Source organism: Anabrus simplex, chromosome X (assembly GCF_040414725.1).
Source record: "Anabrus simplex isolate iqAnaSimp1 chromosome X, ASM4041472v1, whole genome shotgun sequence".
NCBI classification, from domain to species: domain Eukaryota; kingdom Metazoa; phylum Arthropoda; class Insecta; order Orthoptera; family Tettigoniidae; genus Anabrus; species Anabrus simplex.
The window spans coordinates 204,906,739-204,924,916 of NC_090279.1; the positions used below are offsets into that span (position 1 = coordinate 204,906,739).

The 18,178-nt window shown below is 40.9% G+C and overlaps 1 protein-coding gene across 1 annotated transcript in view; it reads right to left on the reverse strand.

The window, feature by feature from the left end:
* mbo (Nuclear pore complex protein Nup88) overlaps nt 1-18,178 on the reverse strand; it is a 533,759-nt gene that overhangs the window by 43,120 nt on the left and 472,461 nt on the right. Inside the window, exons 3-4 of the mRNA XM_067159234.2 lie at nt 11,606-11,731; nt 11,195-11,354 (exon numbers count right to left, since the gene is read on the reverse strand). Of these exons, the coding sequence (XP_067015335.2) occupies nt 11,195-11,354; nt 11,606-11,731 (286 nt within the window). The remainder of the gene's footprint in view (nt 1-11,194; nt 11,355-11,605; nt 11,732-18,178) is intronic.

Consider the following 18,178-nt stretch of genomic DNA (forward strand, 5'->3'; position numbering starts at 1 on the left):
GCGACCCATGGTGATGGCACTAATAACAAGTAGTTTCATGGTTCTAATTCAATCATCCCTTGCTCACCCCTTTTAGCCGCCTCTTACGACAGGCAGGGGATACCGTGGGTGTATTCTTCATCTGCGTCCCCCACCTTCAGGGGGTTTTCTACAATAGTATGGCGAAATAATCTCTTATTTCTTTCACATCTTACGATTACCAGAAAACATAATTTTATGACAACTAGTGATGAGAAATCTGGAAAAGAAGACAGGAGGGCAATGGATCAAAGAAAATTCAGGAGGATCTCAAAACATTTGGACTCGAAATTAAAAATGCAGAGAACAAGAATAAAATTACCACCCTTCCTAAGAATCACAAATTTTCAACTGAAATGATGCACACAAGGCCTGCAGAGATTTCAGAAGAATTAAGAATACTACCATCAGAATGAATGAAGAAGTATTGGACAGATAAGACGTTATCAAACAGTACAACCTTCAAAGAAAAAGTGTACATGGAAGACTCAAGTGGTCCAATGTGGTCAATAAAGTTAATAATAATAAATACTAATAATAATAAACTCAAATACCTAGGCGAAATTATACAACCAAACGGGATAAATCAGCGAGCAAACAAAGAAGGAATTACAAAATTACAAAAAGCATACAGAATTATCTGGAGCACGTACAACAAAAAATCTACTGTATATCCCAACACGCAAAATTACGACACTACAACACAATTGTCAAACCAGAAGCCCATTATGCATCAGAAACTCTGATAATAGTTGGCAGATCACATATTAAAAAAAACATGAAAAACAAGAGAGGGAAAGTCTAGGACCTAAATGCGAGAATGGTATTTGGATGAAAAGTAAATCAGAGTAAATCTATCAAGCAACAGAAAAAATTACAGACACCATGAGAAAAAGAAGATTACAATTCTATGGTCACCTGATCAGGAGGGATAACAATAGGCTAACAAAGAAAATACTAAATCTCGCAGTACCTCTAAAAAATCACAACTGGCTTACAGAAATAACAAAGATCTTCAGGAAATTGGTATAAATGAAGAAATATTAAAAGACAATATATATATATATTCAGAAATCTCTTAAACACAAATTAGCTGATCAACCTAAAAGACAAGCTACAGGATGGACGGAAGAACGCAAAAAGAAACACAGCAAAACGATGAAGAGATTTTGGGAAGACAAAAAGAAAGATTGTGCTAAATAAGTTCACACGAGCTCCTTAGTTGGGCGTAACGAATAAAAAAAATATAATAATAATGACGAAATAACATATCTTATTAGTGTCACAGGTTAGAGAGCATTGGCATCGGTAGGTTACTGCAAAAATTATAAAAAGCCGAAATAACTGACTTATCTGGTTTTTCCCCAGGATGAGGGAAATGATGCACCCGTCACCTGCAAACGACGTGATCAACGCAAAACTATAGACTATATATCATAGTTTCTGCTTCCAATCTCGACGTCAAACAAAACAGCAAGTTTGTACGTAGACAGTGGCGGCGAAGTCCCCGCGGGGGCCATAATTGTTTCTTGATTCAGTAGCTGAAGAGCGATTTACATATTGATAAAGCTACAGCACAAAACACAGTGCTATTTGCGATACAGACGGTTATTCCAAACTTAGACCGTCGTAGTGCAGAGCTTCTTTCAGAAATAACTACTGTACTCTTCCTGTTCCAATAATAACCACCCCTTGCTGCCACTCACAACAATCAACAAGGCCTTTGAAGTAATTCGCCAGTTGTGAGAATCTAGCAGTCAGCGAAAATGCGATAACAAAGACATCCTCTAAACTCTAAATACGAAGTTTCGGGTCTGTTTATAACACTCGGCAGTCAGTGTAGCTAAGTAGACTTACGATGGACGGATCTGTTTATAACACACGGCAGTCAGTGTAGCTAAGTAGGCTTACGATGGACGGGTCTGTTTATAACACACGGCAGTCAGTGTAGCTAAGTAGACTTACGATGGACGGGTCTGTTTATAACACACGGCAGTCAGTGTAGCTAAGTAGACTTACGATGGACGGGTCTGTTTATAACACACGGCAGTCAGTGTAGCTAAGTAGACTACGATGGACGGGTCTGTTTATAACACACGGCAGTCAGTGTAGCTAAGTAGACTTACGATGGACGGGTCTGTTTATAACACACGGCAGTCAGTGTAGCTAAGTAGACTTACGATGGACGGATCTGTTTATAACACACGGCAGTCAGTGTAGCTAAGTAGACTTACGATGGACGGGTCTGTTTATAACACACGGCAGTCAGTGTAGCTAAGTAGACTTACGATGGACGGGTCTGTTTATAACACACGGCAGTCAGTGTAGCTAAGTAGGCTTACGATGGACGGGTCTGTTTATAACACATGGCAGTCAGTGTAGGTAAGTAGGCTTACGATGGACGGGTCTGTTTATAACTCTCGGCAGTCAGTGTAGCTAAGTAGACTTACGATGGACGGGTCTGTTTATAACACACGGCAGTCAGTGTAGCTAAGTAGGCTTACGATGGACGGGTCTGTTTATAACACACGGCAGTCAGTGTAGCTATGTAGACTTACGATGGACGGGTCTGTTTATAACACACGACAGTCAGTGTAGCTAAGTAGACTTACGATGGACGGGTCTGTTTATAACACACGGCTGTCAGTGTAGCTAAGTAGACTTACGATGGACGGGTCTGTTTATAACACACGGCAGTCAGTGTAGCTAAGTAGACTTACGATGGACGGGTCTGTTTATAACACACGGCAGTTAGTGTAGCTAAGTAGACTTACGATGGACGGGTCTGTTTATAACACACGGCAGTCAGTGTAGCTAAGTAGGCTTACGATGGACGGGTCTGTTTATAACACATGGCAGTCAGTGTAGGTAAGTAGGCTTACGATGGACGGGTCTGTTTATAACTCTCGGCAGTCAGTGTAGCTAAGTAGACTTACGATGGACGGGTCTGTTTATAACACACGGCAGTCAGTGTAGCTAAGTAGGCTTACGATGGACGGGTCTGTTTATAACACACGGCAGTCAGTGTAGCTAAGTAGACTTACGATGGACGGGTCTGTTTATAACACACGACAGTCAGTGTAGCTAAGTAGACTTACGATGGACGGGTCTGTTTATAACACACGACAGTCAGTGTAGCTAAGTAGACTTACGATGGACGGGTCTGTTTATAACGCACGGCAGTCAGTGTAGCTAAGTAGACTTACGATGGACGGGTCTGTTTATAACACACGGCAGTCAGTGTAGCTAAGTAGGCTTACGATGGACGGGTCTGTTTATAACACACGGCAGTCAGTGTAGCTAAGTAGGCTTACGATGGACGGGTCTGTTTATAACACACGGCAGTCAGTGTAGCTAAGTAGACTTACGATGGACGGGTCTGTTTATAACTCTCGGCAGTCAGTATAGTTAAGTAGACTTACGATGGACGGTTAAGTTGTAAATTATTTGGGCCTAGGAGCGAGATTATTTCTTAATATTGTGACGTTCAGCGTGTTTTGGTTACTATAAATGGAACAGGAATTTCATAGTCCTGTGTGTTCGTACCATACCAGCGTATTATTTCCATCGGATTTGAAAACTAAATTATGTAATTATTATTATTGTTGTTCTTGTCGTCATTGCGTCGTCGTCGTTCATTATAATAATATACAAATCTTGCAAGACAGAAACAAATTCAGAAATCTCATAAACAAACACAAATTTGCTGATCAATCTACAAGACAAGCTACAGGAGGGAAATAAGGCTACGAAATAAACTTGTAACTTTCCTTATCAGGAATCGAAGGGCACATTTACAATTGCTGCGAGGGGCCCCCGAGCTTCTTAGTGTCGCTACTGCAAGTAGGAGCCTAAAATCTGTCCAGCCTTAGTTTTAAAGGAAATCACTGTTTGACTGACGTCATATGAACGGGAATTCCAGAGCGAGACACGCTGTAAAAGTGAAGTTTTATGATAATCCTCCAAATGATTCCAAAGCTATAAAATGAGTAGCAGCAGCAGCAGCAGCAGCTTCACTCCCCAACTGGGAACATGGCTATAAAAGTAAACAGGAGGGCGGAAGTAGCAAGAGATGCCCGCGGCAACTTCACCGTCACTTGTTATTGATGGTTGATGATCCCGCCGGTAGGTAGCAACACAATGTTTGTCTTCGGCACACACGTGTTTACCTTGGATCCCAAAAGCTTAACAGGCGGTACACCGCTTTTTATTTTGTTTTATTCCACCCTAAAGGTTTTGCTTTTATTTTTTAAAACCCAGAGCAGCGACCAATGTGAGATAGATACACACACAAGAGAGTACAAATCAAACGCATTGTTGTTCTTCCAACCCTACTGAAAAGCATTAAATGAGGATGGAATTGGTACAAAAGGAAATAATGGACTCTTTCTCTCTGAAGTGCTTCGTGATCGGGTTTGTCATTTGATCGGTGCCAGAGCAAGGAACAGGTGTTTGAAGAGGTCAAAAGAGCAATTAAAAACTGAACGCTTGCCATGACCAGCACGATCAGTAGGGATTAACCAATTCACGGGGGCACTTTGACTATAGACCAGAGATTAGCGGCGAGGAAAAAAAACTATGGCAAGCAATTACTTGTATAAGAAAAGACAACTGACAGTGCAACCAAAGTACTGTTGTTTTATGTAGGCGTAAGGACTTGGAACATCACAATAATTCTTCTTTCCGATGAGGTCTTTTAAGGACTGCGTGCCAATTTCAATTCATTTCTTCAAATTTTGTTGTTTTCTCTTCTGTTCATTCCATTATTCTTTCATCCTTTCACTATGCTGTTTAATTCTGTCCTCGGACCACTTCGCACCAGGTTTCTTGTTCAGTCTTCCTTGGAATCCTTCCATACTTACTACCCTCTTTCTAAAAATCTTTCTGTCCATAGTTTCTTCTTCTCTTATATTATTTCTTTCTAAATCTTTCCTTACTTCTTGAATCCAACTAGTTGTTGCCTTTTGTCCTAAAGGTACTTAAAAATCCTCCGTTCTGTAAATATGTCCAAAAAATTGCAGTATTCTTTTTCTTATGGCTTCTGTTATGTTTTCTACGTTCCTGTAATATTTCATAATTAGATCTTAATTTCGGTTACGTGAACGAATCCGATCCACGAAATGTCACGGTATTACTTGTTCCAAATGGAAGATAATCATTGCTTTTACTGAAATAAAGTGTAAAATTTGCGGTAAATTATGAAATAGTACGAAATATTTTACTTGTATAGAATAATATGGATACATACTTTACTACCTTAGAACTATTTTTTTTTCTGTTACGTCGCAGCGCTTCCGTAAGTGTTTTGTTTGTCTCACACTTTCGCGTGTGATGTCTTTGCTCACTGAAGTTGTTTGAATTAATTAGGTGTCGTTTTCTTCATGTTGCTCATTCGTTTTGTGCCCTAACTCATTCATTATTATTGGTCCAGGGTTCACGCTATTTTCCTTTCAATAAAACAGTAATATATTTACTGGCTCAGGGATCATGCTATTTTGCTGTTTGAACTGCCCGCGCTAGTCATATGGACAAAGATAATGAGAATTCACAGACATAGCACTCCCATTCGTTGATGCTAGCCCTGGACCTCAAGAAAGAAACAAAAGACGGCACAAGCAGCGGAATGCAACACAAGGGAGCCCTGTCTACAGCCCGTAAGTACGTATACATATTTCGCTAGTAACGACGGTATTTCTTAATTTACAGCAGATTTTACACTTTATATGAGTAAAAGCAATTATTATCTTCCATTTGGGAGAAATATTACAGTGACATTTCGTGGATCGGATTCGTTCACACAACCCTTAATTTCCATGCTTCTGTTGTTCTCACGGGGCCTAAGATTTTTCTCATGATTCTCCTTTCTAGTACCTCTAGTTTATCTAATCTATAGTTTAGTACCAGACATTCATTCACTTGCATATACGCTTTCAGGTTTCGATAGACACTTTCTGTTATATAAATTCTTTCTGATACCATATGCTCTTTTCAACTTGTGCACCCTTTCTTCTACTGCAGATTTGTCTAAACCATTTTCTTGAATTATTTCTCCCAGATATTTGAATTTCGTTACTCTTTCCACTGGACCAATATCTGTTGCCAAACATTTTGGAGCGGTTTTGATGTTTGTAATGAATTTTGCTTTTCTACGGAGATTTTCAAACCTATCTTGTTGGTTATTTCTTCCAAGAGATTGATTTGTGTTGTTGCACTTGTTAGGTTTTCTGACAATATAGCAAAATCGTCTGCAAATGCTAGGCAATTTATTTCAATGCCTTTATTTTTTCTACTCAAAGTTACCTGCAAAATGTTATGTTCTTTAAGCTTTACATTCCAAATTCTTACAATTTTCTCTAGAACACAGTTGAGGAGGAGGAGGAGGAGGAGGAGGAGGAGGAGGAGGAGGAGGAGGAGGAGGAGGAGGAGGAAGGGATTGGAATATAATACAGGTCAGAAGTTTAGGACCACACAGAAATCATGAAATGTCATCTAGACCCTACAATTGTGCTACTAGACCTCTGTAATTTCTTCTCCGAGCTGTTGCATCTAATATGATATACGTCGCCAGATCACATTGAGTTACGCCATAACTGATAACTTCTGCAGTACTTGCACTAACTCAATGACATCAGGCGACATATGTCCCATTAGATGTGAGAGCTCAGAAAAAAAAATACAGAGGTCTAGTGGCACAATTTTAGGTTCCAGATGACAATTCGTGATTCCTTTATGTGGTCCTAAATTTTTTGACCGGTACTGTACTTTTTACCAAGGGTGATACCCTCCTATTCACTAATTTTAAATTGATACTCTCAAAATAATTCGAATCGCACGAACATCCTCTCAGTGAAAATGAGATGCTTCACTTTAAGCTTTATTTTGCATTCTAGATACATCTTCCAGTACATCTACTCGGGCCTGCCCCCTGATGATAATTAAAGATCCGCGGTATTTTGACCGTGCAAAGGTAGGATAATCATTAGTCTTTTAATTGAAGGCTGGAATGAATGGTCTTACATATTTGAATTCTAAATTCAATGCACTTCTCTGTCCAAGTAGTATTAATATTTAACACTCTAAATCAAAAATTATTTTGAATATTTGGTCCTTTCGTACAAAAACATTCATCCACTATAAAGAATGAAACCGACCTGGCTTACGCCGGTCCTAACTCAGATCATGTAAGGGTTTAAAAGTCGAACAGACTTCTTAATTAAACTTCTACACCCAATCATATTCCTTAATCCAACATTGAGGTCGCAATATTTCTTGTCGATATGAACTCTAAAAAAAACACCTTTCGTTGCTTACATCTCTAATTGCAAAACTCTCTCAGTGTCATAACAAAAATCATACACTCGATACTCTACTAAGCTCCTGTGCCCAGACCATTACCAACGCAGTCTAACTTGGACATTACTCATTTGCTTTTTTAAAAGAAGTTTTGCTCAGTTATTTTCATTTTTCAATTCACATTCCTTTGTAATCAACAACTTTCTTTTCCTTCTTTTAAAAACTAAACCTACCTCACCGTTACTAATAATCTCATAGAAAAAAGGTATCAAATTTCCCTTTGGAAAAATCAAATGATCATAAATACTACTAGTCAATAAGTTCGTGAACTGGCGCCTATAGCGTAGGCAACACGGCGTACACTCATGTACTACAGTCAATAACTTCTTGCTAGGGGCTTTACATCGCACCGATACAGATAGGTCTTATGGCGACGATGGGATAGGAAAGGCCTAGGAGTTGGAAGGAAGCGGCCGTGGCCTTAATTAAGGTACAGCCCGAGCATTTGCCTGGTGTGAAAATGGGAAACCACGGAAAACCATCTTCAGGGCTGCCGATAGTGGGATTCGAACCTACTATCTCCCCGATGCAAGCTCACAGCCGCGCGCCTCTACGCGCACGGCCAACTCGCCCGGTGTATAACTTCTTGGACTGGCGCCTACAGTGTAGGCAACACAGCGTACACTAATGTACTACAGTCAATAACTTTTTGGACTGGCGCCTACAGTGTAGGCAACACGGCGTACACTCATATACTACAGTCAATAACCTCTTGGACTGGCGCCTACAGTGTAGGCAACACGGCGTACACTCATATACTACAGTCAATAACCTCTTGGAGTGGCGCCTACAGTGTAGGCAATTTCAATGTTATTTATTTTACGTCCCACTAACTGCTCTTTTACAGTTTTCGGAGACGCCGAGGTGCCGGAATTTAGTCCCGCATGAATTCTTTTACGTGCCAGTAAATCTACCGTCACGAGGCTGACGTATTTGAGCACCTTCAAATACCACCGGACTGAGCCAGGATCGAACCTGCCAAGTTGGGGTCCGAAGGCCGGCGCTTTAACCGTCTGAGCCACTCAGCCCGGCTACAGTGTAGGCAACACAGCGAACACTCATGTACTACAGTCAATAACTTTTTGGACTGGCGCCTACAGTGTAGGCAACACAGCGAACACTTATGTATTACAATCAACTTCTTGGACTGGCGCCTACAGTGTAGGCAACACAGCGAACACTCATGTACTACAGTCAATAACTTTTTGGACTGGCGCCTACAGTGTAGGCAACACGGCGTACACTCATATACTACAGTCAATAACCTCTTGGAATGGCGCCTACAGTGTAGGCAACACAGTGTTCACCGATGTACGTACTACAGTCAAATAGCTTAATATGATAATAGTGGAAACTCAGTGAGAAACTCGCGACACTGCTTCTGCGTGCTATCTAGCGGTTCGAGGACATAACTACACTTGCTATGACAGTCAACTGTGTATGTTAGAAGTGTCACATTTGTAATTCAGATAGTTTCGTGCTTGATATGTACCACTATTTTGGAAATGGCAGGAAGAGGACTCATTTGTGCTATGTACGGGTGTTTTATTTACAAAAGATAAAGTGATCGCAAGTTATTTGTCAGATTATAAAAACAAAGTGCTGTGAGTATACCTGTTAATGTTTACGCGCCTATACTTTTTTCTATTCATGTGAACGTACTTTCATTAAAACATTGTTATGAATAAACCTATGCATTTAATCGATTTTCAGGTGCACTCAGTGGGTTGTGAAAAGCATAAGGACAGATTTAGATTTTGTTTTACAATTGGCTTTACGTCGCACCGACATAGATAAGTCTTATGTAGACGATGGGACAGAAAAGTGGTAGGAGTGGGAAGGAAGCGGCCGTGACTTTAATTAAGGTACAGCCCCAGCATTTTCCTGATGTGAAAACAGGAAACCACGGAAAACCATTTTCAGGGCTGGCAAAATATCAGAACAATTGAAAATAGTTTTTGTTGGAAAGCACACATTGCATCAGGAGTAACTTAACTGAGTGTTTTTGTCAACGAATGAATGTAGTGAATGTATACATAACAGCTGTATAAAATTACTGACTGATAAGTATTTCAGAGTCCTTCTTAAGGCGCATGTGAATAGAACTAATGATTCAGCAGAGGAAAATGTTGCCAGTAAAAATATCAAACTGAAAAAGATATTGTATGTGCGATTTACTCTTGGAGATGTTATCAGACTGCAGTCATAAGATTGAATGTTTTAATTTAATAATACATTTATTTTATTCTTATCGCTGGTTCCTTCAGATCAACATCCACCTTCTTCCTTCTCTATATTATGTCACAAGAACGACGCAAACGTCTAAAAATCTGTATTTCGTTCGGGTTTTGAAGTGAAAATATGTAGTGTTTTAATAGCTCGTTGTGTTAGTGTTCTCCTCAAGCCGCTAGATGGCAGCGCTATGTGTTGTCCCCGCTACTCTGCGTGGGGAGTTTCCACTACTACCATATTAAGGTATTTGCTACAGTCGATATGTTCGTGCACTGGCACTAACAGTTCAAGGATCACGTAGTTTTTCACCTGCCTTTCCGCGTCTTTTTCCCGTCGTGGCGATTGGGGGGGGGGGGATTGCGACTTGAACATCGCAAACGTTTTGCTAGCGGATTTGCCTAAATTTTGCAGAACTTACAATTTGACCGTTGTTCAAACTACGACATTCTCAAGTTCCCCCACTCACATTTAACTACTCCTCACAACAGAGACCGTAGTTCTGCTTACACTGAATGCACGCAACTGCCTCTTGCTGGAACTAGCAAACTCTCCGGTATAGTGCACCACAGTGACACTAGACGGCCAGCTGCACGAACTTAACGACTCTACAACGCATGTCTTTCAATAACTGAAAATCAAACTGATGACGGTTAATTTATCTGAAGCTAACGGACCAATTTCGAGAGACATCTACCTGAAATTTGGAGTCGCCAAGTGTAGGATTCAGTCCATTGAAAGTAGACAATTTACTCAGGGCCTATGAAACTACCACGAATGCAATACTCAGTTGTCTAGAGTACGATGAGATGAGACCTCCTTGATAAAAGACCCTTCTAGGCTACACGTCACTCAGTCATGGCAGTGTAGGTAACACGGCGTACACTCATGTACTACAGTCAATAACTTCTTGGACTGGCGCCTACAGTGTAGGTAACACAGCGTACACTAATGTATTTCCCATCACAGCCTGTGAGATCATGTCGACCATCTGTTCTCTAACGCCCTTCTTTGATAACTTGATTTCAGTCATGGTCATCCATCAATACTTCACATCACAGCCTGAGCGTTTGCTAGGTAACATCGCGCCATACATTTTGTACTGCTAATTTTCAGCATTTTGTACTGCTAATTTTCAGATGGTCATCAACAAAAAAAATATATATATTTATGTCAAAACGTAGCAAATGTTTTAGAAGCCCTTTGATACAACTTAACCACCCGGGCGAGTTGGCTGTGTGTTTAGGGGCGCGCAGCTATGAGCTTGCATCCCGAAGATAGTGCGTTCGAATCCGAACCCTGATGGTTTTCCGTGTTTTCCTATTTCACACCAGGCCTTTCCTATCCCATCGTCGCCATAACACATATCTGTGTCAATGCGACGTAAAACAAATTGTAAAAAAACAATTTAACAATACGAAAATAAAATAGTGATATTTTCACTGGATTAGAAGTTATTTCGATGTGATGTACGGGAATAACCCTCTATATGCAAATTCTCGGAAATTCTGGGTAGGTCCTCGTATTGTGCTCCTTCCTCCAGGCAGTAGGTATGGATGTAGGGGTTTCTCTCTTGTATAAGGCTAGTACGCACCTGGACAGGAACGGGTGGTGTAAAGTCAAAGTCGATGGCTGTGTCTCCAAGACCGACCAAGAAGGGCAATCGTGGGGCTGTACTGAGGGATCCTTGGGGAGCAGGGCCCAAACCCCAGACCTTGAGGAGTTCAGGGCCACTATCTGCAGTCTCGTACAGCCTGAAATAGAGGACAAACAACGTAGTTGGCGCGAAATAATTAGAGACAGATACAATATGAAAAAAACGGTCAAATCTAATAATAACAGACGGAAAAATTGTGAATAACATTAATAAATAAAATTTATATTTTTTATTGTAAATCTTACAAAATGTGAAGTAATATGAAGATTTTCATGAAATTAAAAAATAACGTAGGAAGTATCAATACAAGAAGTAAGCAATTAACGAAGTGATCAGCAAATTATTTACCGCAGTGTGTTCTCCGAGCTAAGCACCACTAAGTGCGAGTCCGTGGGGGAACCTGGATGCCAGCGGACTCTCCTCACTTCGATGTAGGGGTGGCACGCGAAGTACCGGTCATCCAGACCTCGACAACTGGAACAGAAACAAAATATGGGTTTGTGATAATTACCTGCGAGATGAGGCACGGGGAAAATAAGTGGGCTATCACAAGAACAGCAGCGTAATGGCACGATACATCATATCACATACATAACGTTTACATTCTTCTTGTTTCGTTAAGGCCCCTTGGACCACGTGGTTCCTAACTCTTAGCCCAGTATTCCTTCATCTTTGTGCTGCGGGTTGCTTTCCTCTCCTGAGTACACTTCATTTCCATCCCAGCTGCCAGTGACTGGAGAGTGTCAGATGTTCTGATGAGCGTTCTAAATTTATCCCTGTTGAATATATCTTTGGGGTGAATTTTTAAAAATTCTACGTCTTTCGAACCAGTTTCGTCCATTTAGCATTCGTTTCCTTCCCTCCAGAAAAGGTGTTGAAGATTCTTACGCTATATAGCCTATGCTTCTACGCTTATGTTATTTTATGTCCATTAATAAGGCGCTATAATTTGTATGTAGTACTAGTTGATACCCGGCGCACGCTGCTAGGCCTCAATGAATACAATGTGCTTTTTAATTAATTCTAGTTTATGTAATTTTTATTCAAATTTTTCTTCATTTTTTGGTTGGTTTTTATTTACGTTTTTCTTATTACATTTACTTGTAATTACACTTACAAAACTGAGAAATAATTACTGTAAATATGTTCTATTTTCTAGACGCCTCTGTCTGTTAATCTGATCAAACTATTTCTATTTTCTTACGTAATTAGCGATTTATTTGCACGATGCTCATTGCAACGCGAGTGGATACACGATATTGTTTTTTGACCTGGTGCGAAAATGATCAGATTCCTCGTCGTGCCCACTCTGGAGGAAGCAACATACAGATGACCAAGTGAAAAACAGGGTTCTACCGAATTCAATTCAGCAACGCTTAGCGCAAGTTCATGGACTTTACTGATTGTAAACGTAAAAGCTAGGCGCAATGGAAACTTTTTTTTTGCTAGTGGCTTTACGTCGCACCAACACAGACAGGTCTTATGACGACGATGGGATAGGAAAGGGCTAGAAGTGGGAAGGAAGCGGTCGTGGCCTTAATAAAGGTACAGCCCCAGCATTTGCCTGGTGTGAAAATGGGGAAACCATATTCAGGGCTGCCGACAGTGGGATTCAAACCCACTATCTCCTGGATGCAAGCTCACAGCTGCGCGCCCCTAACCCCACGGCCAACTCGCCCGGTTCTCGAAAGTATAGTCGCTTGAAGTCGAATGGCAAATCGGTGGGAATCGTTGGGATCCGCAGAATCAGAACATCCTGTCCTTTACTTATGCCGCCGATGATTGCCACAATGACGTTTGGCATTCCATTTTTGACGGCAAATCTGATAACATTGCATAGCTTCGCTGGATCTAAATTCCGAAGGAGCATTTTCGGAGTTGCCTAGTTAGGTGAACTTTCTAGCAAGAAAGGTACCCCATGAAACATGGCGGCGTGTTCCCATCCTTTTATATACAGCATTTCTTACCGGACTATCAAGAAACAGAGTTAGGTCGCTCTCGCCTAACGACATCTGGCCACCAAGGTCGTTCCAAATCCTAGTGCAGCTTTGCAATTACATTGATTACATAAAATTCCTCATCATTAAAAAACTACCAGATGGGTTTCGTTCAAACCACTTTCTAAACCCTCTCAGGAGTAATAAGAACAAATTGTGAAATTTTCAGCGAAATCGGTTCAGTAGTTTTTGAGTCCATTTAAGACAAACAAACAAACAAACAAACAAACAAACAAACAAACAAACAAACAAACAAACAAACAAACAAACAAACAAACATTGTTTCACTTTTAAATATATAGATTCACATGCTGTAACTTAGTTTACAGGACAGAGATTCCAAAACGTGGGGGCAGTGGAAATATTTCAGGCGATCCGCAGACAGCTTAACTGTGTATAGGATTTTCCTTTTCCAATAAAATCAGAAAGAAAAAAAATTCCGCCTGATGGTTAAAAATTTCAATTTTGAGTCAGGATTCGAATTCCGCATGCATTTAAACAACACATAAAAGTAATTAAATATTGTTCATATAAAGTGATTAGAAGGCCGGTCGTATAGATTCCCCGATAGGGGTGGCTATCGGGTCTTTGTATTTTTCCTTATAGTATAGACACTACAATAACCCAAACCTGTGATAGAAACAATGCTAATACACTATTTTTTCCATCTCTCTTGCGTCCGTCTTCATTTACGAGAACTCTCCACTGTTTTTTTTTACATCATCTCGCATTTAGCTGGGCGGTGCGCAGTACCTCATCAAACGCTAACTACCCTGATTCTAAAAATATGAAATCAATTCTCCGCGGGAGGAAGAAGATTTAGGTCCTGAGCCCAACGGACACTGCCGGACCCTGTTCTCGCTCGCTCCCCTCTCCTCAAAAAATAAAACGAGAGAAAGACAGAGAAGAAAAAAAATCATAGGAGCGCCGTTATAATCCTTTCCCCCCCTCCGGCTTCAAAAATCCCTGGCGTTATAAAATTGGAATGGTCTTGCCACAGATCCCGTGGTGGCGGTGGAAGAGCGTTTTGTAAAGCATTGAAATATGTCTTACAGCTCCATTAGCTTGGCGGAGTGGTCAACACGCAGTCACTGTACTGAGCCTTCACCACAAACCCATCATTACAGCCCGGACACCAGTTCTGCTTTTGAGATTCACATAAACATTACGAACCCGGCCTATTAGAACCCCTACGAGTTATGTTACCCACGCTATTTTGAGGAAGAGCGGATAGCCTACATTTCCTACTAGCAAAACTACTGTAGTTGGTGTTCTAACCTATTACTGCCTAAACATCCGCGTTCTACTTATCATCATCATCCTCGTCTTTTCCCAATCTATTATGGTCAGAACATGATGTGGTTTTCATTCAGTTTTACAGCCGGATGCCCTTCACGACGTCAACACTATGTGGAGGAATATTACTCACTATGTCATATTTATGTCATAGCTAGTAGACTAAGACGAGCATAAACACCCAGTCCCTGAGCCAGAGGAATTAAACGTACTCAGTTAAAATCCCCCCGTCCTGCTGGAAATTGAACCTGGGACCGTATGAACTGACAGCCAGTACTCTGACCATTCAGTAAAAGTGCCGAACACTTTAAAGTCAATGAATGTGCAAACTAAAATTTTGCTACACATTATTTCATGACTCAGCATTAGCTTTAGGTTCAGTATTTGCTCTGGGACACGATCTGCCTGGTCTGATTCCTGCTTGATATTCTCCGATTTTTTGTTCTATACCCCGCAAAAATAAATAAAAAACGGAACATCAAGGATGCAATGCGATAATAAAGACGCGGAAGATAGTGTATTGTATCACAGAGATACTCAACCTGGGGCCTGTTCCACGAACGAACTTTGCAGCTTTTCATTTTTCAGTTCAGATTTTGTTCTACCATCACTTTTCAGATTTAGCTTGAAAGTGAAAAGTGAAAATTTAGGAATCTTTTCACTTTTCAAGCTTTTGTTATGTTCCTCCATTGGTACAAAAATGCAAAGTACAAAGAAGTGAAGTGAAAAGATTTTATAAATCTTGCAAAGAGATGATTCCCTCTTCATCTGTTAATTAACAAGTATGTACACTAGTTTCTCGGCGTAGAGTTTGGTTTAGTGATATAAACATGTTACGGTGAGAGCTTTTGCTACCATCAAGTGAAGACAGTGATGAAGAATACAACAAGAGAACGTACAAAGACAGGATTAATTTTCGTAACCTCACTTCGACGGAATTTCGCGAGTGTTTTCGTATTACCCCAACACTGGTTGACTATATTCTTGAAATGATCGGTCATTTATTGGAACATGCAACAAAGAAAAGTCAATCCCTTTCCGAAAAAGAACAAATTCTTATATGATTACATTGGTCAGGAAATGGTGCCCAGCTGCACGGTGTAGCAGCATTACATGGGACATCTAAATCAATTAATTGCAGAACTGTTACCAAAGTCGTACATGTTACAGTAAATGTTAGCAGTACGTTAGCCTGATAATCCACATAATATAGCGACGGAATTTCCAATGAAGGGCGAATTTCCTTCTGTGCGTGGATGTGTTGACCGTATTCTCGTTAATATTGATGACTGTCATCATTTGAGAGGTTATTTCTAAAGTTGCCAAATAGGATGTCCCGTTTCTCCTTGACAACTTCTAGCAGAGCCAGCTTCTTGTAATCATTTTCTTTCCCATGATCAAAATTTTAAAACTACCGGTACCACAATTATACTGTCAATTTCGGCGCGAAGAATACAGCATTAAAATCATGGAGTATTATATAGTTTGCTCATGGAATAAACTTGATCGGATCACTCATTCGCAAAGACTTTTCACTTTGCGAAGAAACTGAGAAGTAAAACCTAGACCATGGTGGAACAAGCCCCTGGACATACAAACTTTTACAAACTCAGATGTTTTTCTTCTAATAAATAATGCAAATAAAAAGCTTTTTGTTTTTTAGTGAAGGTTGTTCCTTCTTCACTCCGCCTTAGTACCGTGTATGACCACCATTGCCGTTGGTCAGGTCTCTGACACGCTATGGCATACTTGTAATCAGTACACTGAAGTCATCTTGAGACAGAAGTTCCCATTCCATCCAGGCAACTCTAATGAGGTCTGTGAATGTCTACAGAGGTTGTGGATGATGACAAAAAACAGCCGTTTTCAACCTGTCTTATGCATGTTCAATGCAGTTCAGATCCGGTGAATTAGCTGGCCAATTCATATTTTAGATACCCACGTCTCTCATGAAGTTCATCATTGATGCACCTCGATGAGGGCGATCATTGTCGTCGAAGGAGGAGGATTCGGAACCACAGTTATCCTTAAGGGGTTGTACAAATGGTCGAAGATTTTCATAGGCGTGCCACTGGACAGTTGTCGTCCCTCGAATCGGTATCAAGAGTGTTCGGCGGCCATCCATAATCCCAACCCAAAACATTATACTACCAACACCTCCAAATGCGTGCACCTATTGAACATGCTGGTACATCCCACACCGTACTTTACGTCTCCACATCCTTTGTAACTGATATCCGTGTTTCGTCAGCAAATATGACATTACGCCATTCACCCAACCCCCAATTAAGATGTTGGATGGCCAGGCCAATCTTCTCCTCCCAACACGATGACGATTCTTCAGTGGAAGACGTGAAATCGGCCGGAATGACCTCAATTTTGCACTCTGCAGCCGACTACGTGCAGTTTGTGCAAATACACTGAAGTCGTCTTCGTAATTGTAATTGCTGAGCAGTTGAAGCCGGTCATCTCTGCGCTCGTACGTCGATGTCGATGTCTAGACGTGTCGTTTTCACCCTCTGTCTGTCTGCCAGTCACATCACGGGTGTCAGGACACCTTTTCCACGGTTTTTACACTCAACTTTGAGTAACCCCTTCGACGAAGCATGACGCTGCTGCTCGTGGATGTCTACCCTGAGTTATTTTATCTTCGTCTGATGGTGATGAATTTGGTTTTATTTTTCCTGTGGATTCTTGTGGTGGGAATCTTTGAGTTCGAGCAACTGAAGAGTATTTCTAAATAACTGACGAGGTCTCTAAAAATATTATTTTGTGTCTTAGTGCCAGTTGCCCATTTTGTTTTGATATACATATCTGTTACGGCTGGGGTTCATCCGAAAAGTTGTGAGACGCCATGTTACCTAGCAACCATGCACGCTGGGATGTGAAGTACTGATGGATGGCCATGACTGAGACACATATAGAAGGCTTTTTTGTTCCAGAGAACTGATTATTTCATTCGTGTTAGTTTCATTGATGCAGAGTCAGTTTCCACCCACTGAATCCTATAATCGTCAACGCCGAATCCCATACAGATGTCTCAGAAAAACGATTTGTTAGATGGAAATACATTAATCGTCATCAATTCCAGTTTCATTTCTTGAAAAACATATTTAAGTTTTAAAAAATATAACCGTTAGGTTCTTCCGTCTCCCGAAACTAATTTTGAGTAAATAATTTATGAAAAATGAGAAAAAAATACGGTATAATACTTTAAAGAACATCATCAAATTCTATCAATCACACTCAAATATTTTGGAAATTCAGGGCTTATAAACATATTGTTACAGGCCAGCCCCGTGGTAGCTCCTTTCGGTACTTCCAGGAAGGGGCTGGTGACTCACACGACCTGGGATCTCCCATCCGGCTTGTACGGTGAGGCCGGCCTCTCCGTGTATTGTTCTCGTCGGCTGGCTTACCTGTGAGTTTCTTGGAGATTCAACGGCAATGTTCTGCCTCTAGCGACCTCGCGAAAATTTGGATGAAATCATTCGAGCTACACAAAGAGAAGCTATCCGCGGACAGTCAGTCAGTGCTGGACTCGGAGTCAGTGAGAAACTCGGTTCGGTGGCTGGGCTGAGGACAACAGAGGTGTTGTGGTGTCGGACAGACCAGTGAGTAGGTGGAG